The 15442-nt window shown below is 45.5% G+C and overlaps 1 protein-coding gene across 1 annotated transcript in view; it reads left to right on the forward strand.

The window, feature by feature from the left end:
- Window positions 1-15442, forward strand: part of RYR3 (ryanodine receptor 3) — a 373779-nt gene that overhangs the window by 230809 nt on the left and 127528 nt on the right. The window contains exons 43-46 of the mRNA XM_089906254.1: window positions 667-781; window positions 2281-2410; window positions 3561-3664; window positions 7431-7566. Of these exons, the coding sequence (XP_089762380.1) occupies window positions 667-781; window positions 2281-2410; window positions 3561-3664; window positions 7431-7566 (485 nt within the window). The remainder of the gene's footprint in view (window positions 1-666; window positions 782-2280; window positions 2411-3560; window positions 3665-7430; window positions 7567-15442) is intronic.

Here is a 15442-nt window from a genome sequence, read left to right on the forward strand (position 1 = left end):
CTCCTCTTAACAGCTGCAACCCTTGGGGGACTGGATATGGGCAGAGAGTAACCACCTGCAAGGGATTCCACAGCCCGGTCGCAGGCTGCTTCTGTGTTTTAATTTGCCTGCAGCTTTATTATGTGAATTTATGTTGAATGACTTAAAAATACAATTCCTTTTATGTTTCATTGTTGATCATTTCATTGATTTTTTAGCACTGCTGTCCAAAAATGTCATTGGTACCTAATACACAATTGCCTTAAGGAAAGGGTACAGCCCTACCATTTGGATAACTGAAGTACATAGAGACATAGATATAAGGACAAGAGAACAGAAAGTAGAAGACCCTTAGCACACAGAGGAAGAGAAATCCAGTGATTTGAGCTGTCTCAAAACTCTTACAAGCAAAAAAAGCAAGGGACAACTGTTTAATGTCATTAGAAGGAAATATTTCAAAGAAAGAGAGCACTTGGTAGAAATAAAGGAGCACAAAATATTCCTTTCAGCTAAAGAAAGGCCCTCCATGTATATTCTCACCAACCTAGTGCCTTCTTAGCATCTTTCCAGGACGTCACATGTACATTACTTCACCCCGAGTATGTTTGTGCCTTTGTGTGTTCTCGCCCCTGAATTGTCGTAGCATTGAAATAAGCAAGGGCTGACCTCTCTCTCTGATTACCCTAGAGACATAATGAACAACAAGGTGTTTTACCAGCACCCCAACCTCATGCGAGTCCTCGGCATGCACGAGACAGTCATGGAGGTGATGGTGAACGTGCTGGGTGCAGAGAAATCTCAGGTAATGCTCCGAGGAGAATTTAACCAGAACTTGACCCCTGGGCAGGGACACGTGAGGTGACCTCTTCACAGCCACATGGCTGGTGCCAACTGCCTAGTGACTCTTCCCAAGGAGGGGGCAGGGATGAGCACACAGCCAGGAAGGAGCCATGAGATGGGGTCCAGCCAGTGGAGGAGTTCTTCTCGCTCATTCCACTGGGCTGCTTAGTCTCCTTCCCATCTTCTGCAGCCCTGCTCCTTCGGAGATGGAATGCCTCTGGCTCCACTTAGGAGCCTGCTGTGTTTGGTGCTGTGTCAGGAGAAGGGTGCTCTAAAGGAGAACACGATTTTAATAACGATCCTGGCAGTGTTCCCACCAGAGTATGCGTGTTTCCTCTCTGAGCCAAGTTCCTGACGATGCTGGAATTCCTGGCCAGCTCCCCCATAAGGAGCCTGCTGTCGGGGGGAGCTCCTGTTGCCAAGGGGCAGGGAGTGCTGATTGGGCCCACCTGGGCATGTATCCCAATTTGTCTGGGTCCTCTTCAGAGCTAGAGAGCTTCTGAAGGCAGAAGATGGGGTGTGTTTTCAAATATTGGAAATTCCGAAGTGTCTGATCCTAGGAAAGCAGTTCCACCATATTGACAGGTGAGGGCTGTGAGGTAGGAACAGGAGCCAGGCTTACTTTCCTCCTCACTTCCTTCCCTCCGGTCTCTTTTGAAAGTGGACTCTTTCCAGGAGATTCCTGAGCAAATGTCTGGACGCCTCAGCAGGCAGGCAGACTGGAGCTTTCAGAGCCTCCATGATTCTAAAGGCAGAAATTAAGGGCTTTCTAGGGTCCTGAGCCAACACTGATACCATTTACTGAGCATGATTGATCGGACGGAAGATGTGGCCAAGCCCTGCAGATGCTAATTACTTTGTTAAGCAGAGAAGCCAAGCACTGTAGATGGTAATAGAAGTTGGCATCTCAGCGCTAAATTGTAAGAATCATATTACGAGTACTATAGGAGCCCATAGGAGAGTAGTTATCAAGGACAGAAGTAGGGGGAAGGCTCACAGTCTGAGACGGTGATGCTCTGGGGACTTCTACAACTGTAGGAGCCAACCTTTACCCAGAAGACTCAGGTTTGATCATAGTTTTGGGTCTTGTTTGTCTGTGACCACCCATCTGCCTTTCCGTCTACTCCCTTCCTAGTTAGAATAGTCTGATGTAGGGTTGTACAGTTTCTCATGACATGTAAGGATGACTGGGTTTCTGGTTTGACATCTATTTTCTTTGAAAGAAAAGATAACTTCAGGAATTATAATTAGCTCTCAGTATTTTTAGAAGCCTCTTTTAGGTGTGTATTCTCTGTCCCTCCTATGAATCAGTCTTGGAACCATCTGGAAGTAAGGAGAAAATTCATTTTCCAAACTGTTGGCAGCTTGCAAGACTTCACCCGAAGACTCTTTGAAGTCAGCCTTTTCAGAAAGGCCTCGTGATAGATTCTTCTCCCTGACACTTTCTACTTCTCCCTACAGATTGCCTTTCCAAAGATGGTTGCTAGCTGTTGCCGCTTCCTGTGCTATTTCTGTCGAATTAGCCGACAAAATCAGAAGGCCATGTTTGAGCATCTCAGTTACCTGCTGGAGAATAGCAGTGTTGGCCTAGGTAGGTCACATCATAACGTCTGCTGTTGGCTCAGAGGTTACCCTCCCCCTGCTGACCACTTAGGCAATAAAGGGAAAAAAGTCACATGCATGCTATGGTATTTTTAAATATAAGAAGGAACCCTGCCTGATCTAAAAACAGGTGAGATGATAATAATACCATGTCTCCGCTCTCCAACCTAAGTAGAGAAGTCGCTGCCGACCTGCGCTGGTGATAGATTTGTGTCAGCATAGCCACAGTTTGACTCTTCTCTCTGAAGACCTGTGGCTCATGGTATATGAAATGGTGCCTGAGACTGTGGATGTAGTCTGGAGATACAGCACCTCCCCGCCCATTCAACTGACCAGGGAGCAGTGCTAACGAGACCAAGGTCATGGATCCAATCCCCTCTTGGGCTGCATGCCTGTCCCATCAGCCAACCAGCCAGTGCGTTCGTAGCTGCAAGGCACACGGGCCAGGAGCAACTATGGGCAAAGAGTGTAAATCCATCACCACTGCTAGAAAACCAACGCATGCACATGCCTCACTCACTGTTGTGGATGTAAACCAAATGAATTTGTGGAAGACTCAAATACACACATGACGTGCATGTGAAATCTGAAATCTCAGTTTTCCTATTTATCAAATGCAACCATACAGTGACCAACCTTTTTATAAAATGCCACCTGAAGTTTTTCTCAGTTCTAGCCTAAGAACCAAACAAAAGAAACGAAAGATAACGTTGGTGACCTGATTTAACTGTAAGAGCTAATTCTGTTTGAGGCTGTTTTTAACTCTAGGTGGTGACCCCAGAAATGGCCAAGTTATGTGAGCTTAGTTGATCAAGTGACACCTGAGACTTTTGAATGATCACCAAATGGGGGCCCAAGAACCTCCATGTTAGAAAAGCACTTGAAAATACGTGGTCCCGGCTGATCCTATGAACTGATTTTCTAACTGAAGCTATATTCACAATCAGTAATGAGTGTGGGGAGGAAAGATAGCAAATAGAGCTGTTCTTAAATTGGGTGGGCAGCCCCCCTTGGGGGGCAGCGATGTGATCCAGGTTTTGTGTTTGCTGCCCTCTCCTGGCCATTAGTGTGCACTGCAACCTCAGCTCAGCGCTAGATGGCCTCTTTCTCTCTTTCTTTCTCCTTCTCTCCTTCCTCAGCCTCCCCGTCCATGAGAGGATCCACCCCGCTGGACGTGGCTGCTTCCTCTGTGATGGACAACAATGAGTTAGCGCTGGGCTTAGAGGAACCAGACCTCGAGAAGGTAACTGGCCCTGGGGAGGCACTGTGCTTGCTCCCCACTGCCTACAGCACAGCCAGGCCAAGGAAAAGAAGACGGAAGTCTGGGTCTCTGTCAGAACTTCTTTAGCGTGTGACAAAAATATGGGGGGGGGGGCTTCCCTGGTGGCGCAGTGGTTGAGAGTCCGCCTGCCGATGCAGGGGACACGGGTTCGTGCCCCAGTCCGGGAAGATCCCACATGCCACGGAGCAGCTGGGCCCGTGAGCCATGGCGGCTGAGCCTGCGCGTCCGGAGCCTGTGCTCCGCAACGGGAGAGGCCACAGCAGTGAGAGGCCCGCGAACCGCAAAAGAAAAAAAAAATATATATATATATACATATATATATATATATATGTATGTATATATATATATATGGATGTGAATCACTGGCAGCTGTGTGATAATTAGGACCAAGCATCTCCTGTGGTCTGGGCTCGCCAGCTCCACAGACATGGACATGTGGACATGTGTGTTCTTTGTGTGTGAAGGCCCAGCCTCACTGGTCTGCATGGGCCCACCAGAGACCTGTGGTTCCTAATAAAGTTCTGTGTCATCGAATTTACATGTTTATACACTAAAGAAAGCGACATGACAGAAAACAGTATAATTACTCTAAAGATAAAGAGGGCCCACACATGTCCTCTCCGTGGACAGAGGAAACGAAACTGAGCTACCCCACGTCGTCGGGACTGTGACGTGCACTCCTGGTGGTGGTCAGGCCGCCTCGCCTCTATCATTTGTCCCGTCTTGGGACTGTTTCCTTGACTAGACAGCTGACAAGATTGCCAGTGAACTTCCCGAGTGCGGAGAGGAGCAATCTAGTAGGGGGACAAGGAGAAGGTCGTCCACCGCGTGGTGGGTTTGGGAGCACCTAGGAGTGGGCCCCTGACCCTGACAAGGGGATCAGAAAAGGCCCTCAGCAAAGAGATGACCCCCAGCGTGGGCAGAAGCTACTCGGTCACATCGCGGGGAAGCGCGTGCCAGGAATGTTTGAATTTGAAGTTCAGAGAGGAGAGCGTGGCGTGCTTGAACTTCGGAAAGCTGGGTGTGACCAGAGCGCGGAGTGCGAGCAGAAAGGAATGGGCCTTGTGCTGCCATCGCTGCTAATAACAGAAGTCCACTCTCCTCCGGAATCACGGTGTGACATACCCCACTCGGAATTAACTCACATGACCCTCAGGACAAGCCTTTTTATTGTTGCCCTAGTTATAGGAGAGGAAACTGAGGCACAGAGAGATTAGGGAACATTCTCAGTGTCGTGGGGTTTGTAAGTGTCAGAGCCAGGGGTCAAAAGCACTGGGCTCCAGAGGCCGTGATCTTACCTATTATATTATGGGACCTCCCTGTAGAGCCTGGAGCCACGGAAGCCACTGGAGGGCTTCAAGCAGAGGAGCAACACAACCCCATTTATATGTTAGAAAACACTTCCTGGTTTCAATAAGAAGAACTGACTGGAACAGAAACAAGACAACCACCCTGCCCCCATACACACAGGGACTCAGCAGCTGTGCACCCAGCAGCATGATATGTGATAGCTGTTCCATAAATGCCCTGGGTATTCCTGGTCTCTGCCTCTGGTGGGACAGACTTCAGCCAGGCTCAGCTCTTCACACATTTAGACAGCAATAAATATCACGGGTTTTATTTGGGTGCTGTGATGATAACTGACACCTGTATTTAAAAGCAGTTAACGGTTCTCTTTTGACAAGACAGTGCCACAAGCCTCAGTGCCCAGCATCCCAGCGTCAGCCTCGTTCACCTGTTCAGTTGATACTGCTCGACAAGGACCACAAGCCTCCCTCAGAAGATGCAAGATATGTTGAGTGGAGGCCAGGAGGCAGGGAGAGGGGAGAAAGGGGACCCAGGGAAATCTGTAGAGGAGGATGATGGGGTTGCTGCCTCCTTTTCAGGTGGTTCTTGTGGCTCAGCACAGTGCGCAGGCTTTACTCAGACCAGTGTCAGGAAACGCCCCAAGTGTGGTCCCTAGGGGAGAAGGCGAAGGACCAGTAAATGCTGCCATTCCATTCCACCCTTGTATGTATCACAGCAGGAATCAGGCCTGAGACGGAACAGCAACCACACACAGACACACACACACACACACACACGAGCACTTATTTTTGTGGCCGGTGAAATGCCCTGCACCTGTAACCCTGAAAACTCTGCCTAATTCCTGCTTTTATTAATGCTTTTCCGGACTTTATTTATTTACTTATTTATGGCTGCATCGGGGCTTCGTTGCTGTACGCGGGCTTTCTCTAGTTGCGGCGAGTGGAGGCTACTCTTCGTTGCAGTGCGCGGGCTTCTCATTGTGGTGGCTTCTCTTGTTGTGGAGCACAGGCTCTAGGCATGCGGGCTCAGTAGTTGTGGCTCACAGACTCTAGAGCGCAGGCTCAGTAGTTGTGGCGCATGGGCTTCGTTGCTCCACGGCATGTGGGATCTTCCCGGATCAGGTCTCAAACCCATGTCCCCTGCATTGGCAGGTGGATTCTTAACCACTGTGCCACCAGGGAAGCCCTTTTCCAGACATTTTTAAGACCACACAAAATCTAAACTCCAAGCATAATAATATCCTTGCTCCTTTAAGTAGGAAAAAGTGTGACGATAGTTTCTTACTGAGTTTTGGCTTAGATCCGTCATTCTTTCAAAATGACTTAGAGTATTTGCTGTCAGCAAATACATGAGTCATTTGACGAATGTTTATTGAGCCCCTACTCTGTGCTAGGCCCTGGGGACCAAAAAATGAAAACACCATCCTGACTTGGAGGATTAGCAGCACGATGGATTCCCCTCTTCTCCCCACATACATAAAATATCAGAGGCTAAATTAGAATGACAACTGCATTTCAAGCACAGGAGGTCTATTTGCTAAGCTTTTAGCCTGGCACCTTCTGAAAAGTAGGGAGATTCTAAAATATTCTACCAGATCGCAGAGCTGAGATATTCTGCTAAGTGTCTGGTAACCTGGAAGTGAAGAGAACACACTACCCATCCTAGTCCTTAAGTGGCCATGACCTCTTTGCTAGCCATCCCACGTTGAACGTCTCAGCTCCTGACTTGGGACAGCTGTTGTTGAGCCAGAACTTACTTAGGGACCCCTGATTAGTTGAAGGCCCACCCAGTCAACCAGTGGCTGAACATTTTGGTCTTGAAATAGCATGGCCAAATGAACATGGCCAGCCTGCATCCACTGTTGCCTCCCCAGAGATACCCTACTTAGGCCTACTTTTAAATGGCAGATCCCTCTTGCCAGAACTGGAAAATCCATGGAACACATGGAGCATTCCTACATAGCAGTGATCATCAGTCTCGTCAATTGCTTGGAAGCAAAAATGAATGAAAGGGGGCTTCCCTGGTGGTGCAGTGGTTGAGAGTCCGCCTGCCGATGCAGGGGACACGGGTTCATGCCCCGGTCCGGGAAGATCCCACATGCCGCGGAGCGGCTGGGCCCGTGAGCCATGGCCACTGAGCCTGTACGTCCGGAGCCTGTGCTCCGCAACGGGAGAGGCCACAACGGTGAGAGGCCCACGTACCTCAAAAAAATAATAATAATAATTAAAAAAATAAATAAAAGGTTCCAATTTCAAATATACTAAATTATTTACCTGGAAAGTCCTGGGCTCTCTCTAGCTTCTAGGTAAATGAAAGCCCTTCAGTTCCCAGAATTTTGCCTGCCTTATAGCTATGTAAAAAACTTACATTAAAAAAAACAAACAAACCTGGGCACTTACTTTTGTATTGTTCTTGGCAGGTGGTGACCTACTTGGCAGGCTGTGGCCTACAGAGCTGCCCCATGCTTCTGGCCAAAGGATACCCTGATGTCGGCTGGAACCCCATTGAAGGGGAGCGCTACCTGTCCTTCCTGAGGTTTGCCGTCTTCGTGAACAGTGAGTCTCAGTTTTCCATGTTTTTCAGACCTAGGATGGCATAATTGTGGTGGAAACTAGGAAAAGGAAATCCTTTGCACTGCTTTCTCTCCATAAATATGATAGATTCTGTAGGTAGGTGGCAGCTGGAAGAAAAATCTCAGGGAGAATCAGGCTAGACAAGGATAAAGAGTAGAATCCAATGGACAGTCCTGAGCTCTAGTGCCAGAACCTGCAAGGAACTCACTGCATGGGCTTGGGCTTGTCATCTCTCTCTACCTCTTCTCCTAAAAGAGGGGGCTTATTAATATCTTAATCTCACCTGTTTCACAGAATTAAATGCAGGTGTGCCTCCAGATCCTTAGACTATTAGTTGGTTGGATGGATGGATGGATAGATGGATGGGAGGAAGGATGGATGGATGGATGGATGGATGGATGGATGGATAGATGGATGGATGGTTGGATGAATGGAAGGAAAGATGGAAGGAAGGAATGATGGATGGATGGATGGATGGATGGATGAATAAAAATCAGGAATAACTGATCACTGTTAAAGGTAACTAAACTCCCAGGAGAAAAAAATTGCTATAGAAACCCTAAATATTATTCTTCTTAATATGATACAAGTCACCTCTCATTTATAGTGAATTCCAAGTTGACACAAATTCTGTATTTTCACTAGTTTAATGTGCTGAATATTGTGTAAAACAGGTAAACTACTTTCTTAAAACTGTACCTTGTCTCCCTAGATTCTGCTAAAATACTAATTCACTTACATTTACGTTATAGTTATAATAGTTCTCCCTTTTCCCAGTTTGGAGTTTCAGGCCAACAAATCCAGCTGGGCTGGTTAAGTGATCACAAAGAGGGATTGCACCTAATTAACAATCATGCCGATTTTTCTAACTATGAGAATTCACCTAAAAATATATTGGCGATGCGGCTTCCCTGGTGGCACGGTGGTTGAGAGTCCGCCTGCCGATGCAGGGGACACGGGTTCGTGCCCCAGTCCGGGACGATCCCACATGCCGCGGAGCGGCTGGGCCCGTGAGCCATGGCGGCTGAGCCTGCGCGTCCGGAGCCTGTGCTCCGCAACGGGAGAGGCCACGGCGGTGGGAGGCCTGCGTACTGCAAAAAAAAAAATTTTATATATATATATATTGGTGTGACGTGATCATTATATTCCCATGTGCTCTTCTTGTCTTCCTTCCCCTCCCCACCCCCCCTGCTTATTTTCCTACACCATAATGCACTCTATTCTTAATATTTGAATGGTTTCCATTGTCCTGGTTTTTCCCCTTTCCTGACTTGGTGACAGACCTTGAGATGTCTACCTCTTGTTCCCCTGGGACTCATCCAGCCAAGTTTTTAGGAACTCGGGCCTTCTGCTTCTCTCTGCGTGTTCGTCACTGTCCCTCCTGTCTGTCCATCATCAGCATTGCTAAACTCTATTTTCTTCCTCTGAGGCCAGTTTCAGAGCACCCTCTAATAGTCTGTCTTACTTCTAATCCAGATGATTGCATGTCCAGAATTAATGCAGAGTTACTGTGGTAATAAAGGGAAAATTTTTGTTAAATAGATTTTAAGGATTCATAAATGTCCCCAAATTATGTAAATAGACTGTATGACACAAACCAGATACAGGCAGGACCCATTTATTCATGTTGGCCACCTTCGCAGTCAAGATCAAGTGCTTTATGAGTCAATTAGTGGGACTGTCCACATGGGTTATGAAGGTAGAGGAGTCTACTGGCTATGGTCTTACCTGGATGGCCAAATTCCAAAACTTCCTTATGCTTATTAGGTACTACCATATTCAACTAAACTCTAAACCAAAAGCATTTGGTCCACCTCTTTGCTTTCAGATTGTTTTATGTCTTTTTAATATATTCTCTACAGTACGATTTCATAACGCAGTACATTCTAGCAAATCTATTAGACCATCAGTAGGAAGATATGTGCACTTTAATGTTTATTGTGTCTCTATTATATAAAGGCCACATTTGGTCCTGGCAAAGGATGTTGGCTTTTGCATTGAAAGAATTAACAGTCTAGTAAGTGGAACAGGCATGGAGAGAGGTCACTGTAATAAGGAGTGGAGTAAGGTAGGGCAGAGTGATAGAGGATTTCACGAGGGGAAGCTCACATCCTGTTGAGATCAGAAAAAGCCTCCTGGGGGAGGTGATATTAGAGATGAGCTTTGAAGGGTCAGATTTCCAGATGCAGAGATGCAGAAGAGGTGATCCAGGTAGGGAGAAGCTTGAACAGTGGCCTGAGAGCTAAAGCACACATGCTCAGGAAACACAGTGATTGGCTGATCTAGAGGATAGAAACATGGTTGACAGTAGTAAGAGACGAGGTTTAAAAGGTAGGTAAGCAGCTATACTAGGGAGAATCTAAATGCCAAGCTGAAGAGTTTTGTCTTGATTCCGTGTGCAGAGAACTGGGAAAGAAGAGAGATTGATGGCAACCACTGGGAACTTCTGTGCCCAGGTTAGGATAATGAGTTTCTGAATTATAATGGTGGTGATGGGAATGGGATGGAGGAGATCAGCTGGAAATAAATTACAGAGACAGAATTTACAGAACTCGCTGCTGGCGATGACTCTGGTGGCTGGGCCCTGGGTATGTTGGGAGAAAAGGAACAGAAGTCACTTTGAAGGTTAGAGATTTTGTGTGTGTGTGTGTGTGTGTTGGGTCTTCATTGCTGCACGCGGGCTTTCTCTAGTTGCGGCGAGTGGGGGATACTCCTCTTTGCGGTACACGGACTTCTCATTGCGGTGGCTTCTCTTGCTGCGGAGCATGGGCTCTGGAGTGCACGAGCTTCAGTAGTTGTGGCATGCGGGCTCAGTAGTTGTGGCTCACGGGCTCTAGAGCACAGGCTCAGTAGTTGTGGTGCATGGACTTAGTTACTCCATGGCATGTGGGATCTTCCCGGACCAGGGATTGAACCCGTGTCCCTTGTCCGCTGCTTTGTCAGGTGGATTCTTAACCACTATGCCACCAGGGAAGTCCTGAAGCTTAGAGATTTAAGGGTAGGGAGAAAAGAAATAAGGATGGTCAAAAGGAGAAAATGGTTTGAGATGGAGGGTAATGAGCTTGTGTGATTCAGGTAATGATTTGCGAACCCCAGATGGAGATGCCCCTAATTGGGGCAATAGGATAGAGATCAATCAGGCAACAGATTGGGACCGAGTAGACTTGCGGGTCACCTGCAGTTGAAATGGTAGGAGTGGACTGTCACAGGGGAGAGCATGAAAGAGAGAGGGATGGCAAGTATGGAAAAAGAAAAAATTAGAATCTTGTTGAGCACCTAGAGGAGATAGAGTGGCTCAGTCACAGCAGAATGACATGGAAGAGTTTGGGCTGGAGGATGGAGTATCTTGGCTTCAGATATGGCTCCATCACTAGCTCTGTGAATTTAGGCAAGTTACTAAAACTCTCCTAGCCTCGGGGGTTTTTTGTGTATAAAACAGAGATAATAATGGCATATATCTCACAGAGCTGTTGTGAGGCTTAAATGAAGTGATCCGTGGAGAACTCAGGTTAGCACACTGCCAGAAGTGTAGTAAGCCTGCAGTTGTGTTAGTTGGCATTGTTATCGTGATCCTTACAAGAGTATTAGGGCATTTGAAATGGGAAGACTCTCATAAACAGATTCCTTGGGATCTCAAAGCTCTTTGTCTTTACATCTTTATTTCAAAGTCTTTATATCTAAGAGGTGATTACAAAGGACTTCCCGGCCACTTCTGTGGCCTCTGCTCAGCAGTGAAAGATGAAGGTGTTGTGGGTGATCATGATAGATAACGGGAGTGGTTATGGCGGGTGATGGGTGATGGTGGGGGTCGGTTGGTGGTAGGTGGTGATGGTGGGTGAGTCATAGTGAGGGTAGCAATAGTGGGTAGTGATTGGTGATGACAGTGATGATGGGATATGATGGTTGAGTGGTAGCCATCGTGGGTTTTGTGAGGTGATCAAGGTGAGTGGTGGTTAGTGATGGTACGTGTGGTGATAATGTTTCGTGGGTAGTGGTGAGTGATGGTAGGGGTGGTCATAGTGGGTGATGGTAGTGGTGGTGGTACATGATGGCTGGGTGGCAGACGGTCATAGTGGGTTGTGGGGGTGACTGTGGTAGGTGGTAGTGCATGGTGAGGATGGTGGCGGTGGTAATAACAGCTAGCACTTAGCATTTTCATGTGCCAGGCATGGTTGAAAGCACTTTTATATTTATTAACTTATTCATTTGACGCAACAATCCAATGAGTTAGATACAGTTATCTTTATCATTTTATGGATAAACACCCCTCTGCTGAGAGAGATTAAGTACCTTTCCCAGAATCACACAGCTAGTGAGACTTTTCCTAAGATTTGAACCAGAGCAGTTTGGCTCCAGAGGCCAAACTGCACTCAAACCGTTATGTAGTATTGCCTAGACAACACTTTCTCCCTAATGAGCAAGGAGAAATAGCATTTCCTCCTCTGAGCTGATCAGTAATTGTGGAATTATTTAATTTCTGTTTGGTGCTAATGTTTAAAAAAAAATTTTTTTTGAAGGCAAATCAAAAGCTCTTGCTAAGAGGGAGGGGATATGGGGATATATGTATACATATAGTTGATTCACTTTGTTGTACAGCAGAAACTAACACAACATTGTAAAGCAATTTTACTCCAATAAAGATGTTTAAAAAATAAAAAAAGCTCTTGCTATATCAGAATAATAGAATTCGAAAATTCTTTCTAACATTATTTTACTAGTTTCTATTACAGTTGGTGTTAAATCTTCTTAAAGCATATCATTTTCTCCACTTTATTTTTATTAGCTTGCTGGGAAGCCTTGGGTTGTGTTTAACGCTAGGAGTCCTGAAGCTGACAAGTTTCTATTAACCCAGGAGTTGCAAACTTTATAGCCAGTGTACACACAGATGTGTCTGGGTGTCTGATTAATCCCTTCCTAATGTAGCACCAAGTAGGAAAAGATTCCTTACAAATCCTCAAAAAGAAAGAAAAAGTAATTCTGTGCCTCGTTAGATTCCTCGGAGTATTCTAGTGATATCTTCCTCAGGCTACAAGCTTATCTGTGAGGAACACAGCATGTCCTAGCTCTGCTGAATCTTGTTTCCCTAGGCAGCTTGATCATCAGTGGTCATAAGCTGGGCATCCATCATATGACATGTGAAGAGTACATGAGGGGTTATGAGAAGTGACAGGAGACATGCTCTAGAAGTTCTGCCCTGAAGTCACTTACGAATCAAAGCAGCAAACAGAGCAAACCCAAGTAAAATTATCAGCAACGTACATACATACTAAAAACTCAACTACACCTACCTACGTAGTGAGACGTGTGACTGTTGGCAGGCCAGAAATGATGGTGCTTGTTGGAATCTGGTGAAGTGACTATAGGAGTGCCTGGGGAAGAAGGCAAATGTTGAATAACATCTTGAAGGAAGAAATGGACATAGTTTAACAGAGTAGTTGGGGGAGAGCATACTGGGGGGCATTGAGCTGGGAGCCATGAAACTTTTAGGATGTGTCGTTTATGTCTCAATAACAATGGAAGAAAAGTCTTTTAGGATCCGGGGTACAAAGTAGCATGTTAGCTTTGAAGGGCATAGTAGGAATGAATGCTTAAAAGAATCAGCTGGTTCATATATTCATGTTTTTAGAGTTAGAAAAAGATGTAATAACCATTCTTCAGTGTGATTGGTACTGATGACCGGGGATGGTTAGGATTAAAATGTCTAAGATGTTCTCAAATTTATAATCCTAGGAAACGGACAGCCTTGCTTCCTGCAAACAAAGGCGGATAATTGGTCTGATAATGCAGTGATGGAGAGTCACCCTCAGCGTTCCATCTGATCATTTCAAGCCTTTACATGATGTTAACAAGAGGCTTGAGCATACAGTGTTAGATAATTCAGACATGAGCTCTGTTCTTATTAAATATACAGTCTAGTGAGAAAGTAGAAACAGATGCAAACAATTCATTAATTATACTTGTGTGCAGTGCTTTAAGGAAGAGGATAGGGTATTTGAGAGGACTAGATCCTCTGGGGCTTCCAAGCTTAAGCTGGTCCTGAAGGATGAAGTGGAGTTACCTAGATCAAGGTTTTATGTCAAAGGAATGAGAAAGGCAAAGTTCCAGGCAAAGGAACTTAAAACAGGGATTGTGGTTAGAATAGAGAGAGTAAGAAAAGCGATGGGCGGAAGGTAAAATCATTTCATCCTTCCTAATCATCCCTGTGGTGAGAATGACCGCTTCTGGTTAAAATGGGGAGAATCATTCCATTTCCATCCAACTTCTTAGGAACATTGAAAAGAAGGTCCTAATGCGAAGGCAGTGTTGAGAGCCTTTGAAGAAAGGCTCTGTGAACATACACACTGCTATTAAGCTTATTATTCATTTGGAACTCCAGCAAAAACATTGCTGTAAGCCCCTGGGCAAAACTAGCTTACCTCAGATCTCTCTCTCCCTTGAAAAATGCCCTCAAGGTCAGTATTCAGCTTCCCCACTGTGGATTTGGTTGGCAGTCCAACTTCCTGAACTACAGGTAATTAGGAAGAGAATGTTCTCTCTCTTCTAATCAGGCCATCCTCTCTACCTTGTGAAGCCTTGAGAAATTCTTTTCCTTGGTCCCCTCTCCAGTTAGCATCAATGGTTGCACTTCAGTTCCTTCCTATTGCAGGGCGCCCTCTGCATCCCCCACGGATTGACCACAATTCAGTGATCAAGCGACGGCTTCCTGGGTCCATTGTAGCTCCAACCTAATTAGCTTAGATTTGAAGACCTGAAATTCAGATAAAATAAGGCTAATTTGGCAAATGAATTTCAATAGCATACTCAATATAGAACTCATAGCCTGATTTTTCAAATTCTTTTGGACATTGTGGTCCACGTTCCGTCAAATTCCATGATGCTGATCGCTTCGGAAAGAGCTAAGTTAATTTCAGTGTGCTGGTAAAGGCAAGGGCTGACCCACAAGTGTTTCCATTCTGAGAACTGAAAGAATCAGAGCACAGTGTTTAAGTAAGCTTGACTAACAGGGTTGGGTTTTTTCTCCATTTTTTGACACTTACAATTTCAAAGTTTTAGCGTCATTATCCTTGTCATAGAAAATGACAACTAAGAGTGTGCTACCTGGTAAGTTTTGTGGGCGAACAACATTTGAAAGTAGCCAGCTGTGAGTTATGTCTGTAACTAAGAATATTTGCTTTCAAATATGCTGATGATCATGGTGCTTTTCTTTAAGTATCCCTCTGTGATTAAACTCTATCATGTATCAATGCTAGGTCCACCTCATAGGAAAATATGTCCTTAAGACTTAGCGTCACCTCTTTATCTGAGCTCTTCTGTAAACTGTACAGTATCACTCAACCTTGTCCTTGGGTTCCTTTCCTGCCCTGATTCATTCCACCATACCATTATTGTGATTATTTTCCCTTTATAGCACCTCCTGAGAATTTTCTTCACATGGATTCTGGTTTAATTAAAAACAAATTCTTTTTTGATGTTATATTAGATGAAACCCGAAGAAAAGCTCCTTTATAAAAATGTCAGTCTCTTCTTGAAGGATTGAGCTATAAAATAGTGAATGCATGCTGATGGGCTGTATAAATTCAGTTTAATGAAATATTCTGAATCTAGTTACACAGTTCTAAAACTTACAGAGGTATATACTAACAATCCTGAATTTTACCTGTGGTGTAGAAGGTCAAGTGGTAAAAGAGGACGTCAGCAGGCCAAGCTCTTGACCAGGACTACAGGTAGACTCTCCAGGGCTGTGAGACACAGCAGTGTGTTCACTTGTGAGTTTGTGTGGGCACAAGCTAGTTTCAAATATATGAACAGCAAGCTCAGCCCTTCTGATGCTGTGGACATGGTGGAAGAGATCTCTGCA

The sequence above is a fragment of the Delphinapterus leucas genome, chromosome 2, assembly GCF_059928025.1.
Source record: "Delphinapterus leucas isolate spDelLeu-1000000601 "Yukka" chromosome 2, BTC_Dleu_Yukka2, whole genome shotgun sequence".
Classification (NCBI taxonomy): domain Eukaryota; kingdom Metazoa; phylum Chordata; class Mammalia; order Artiodactyla; family Monodontidae; genus Delphinapterus; species Delphinapterus leucas.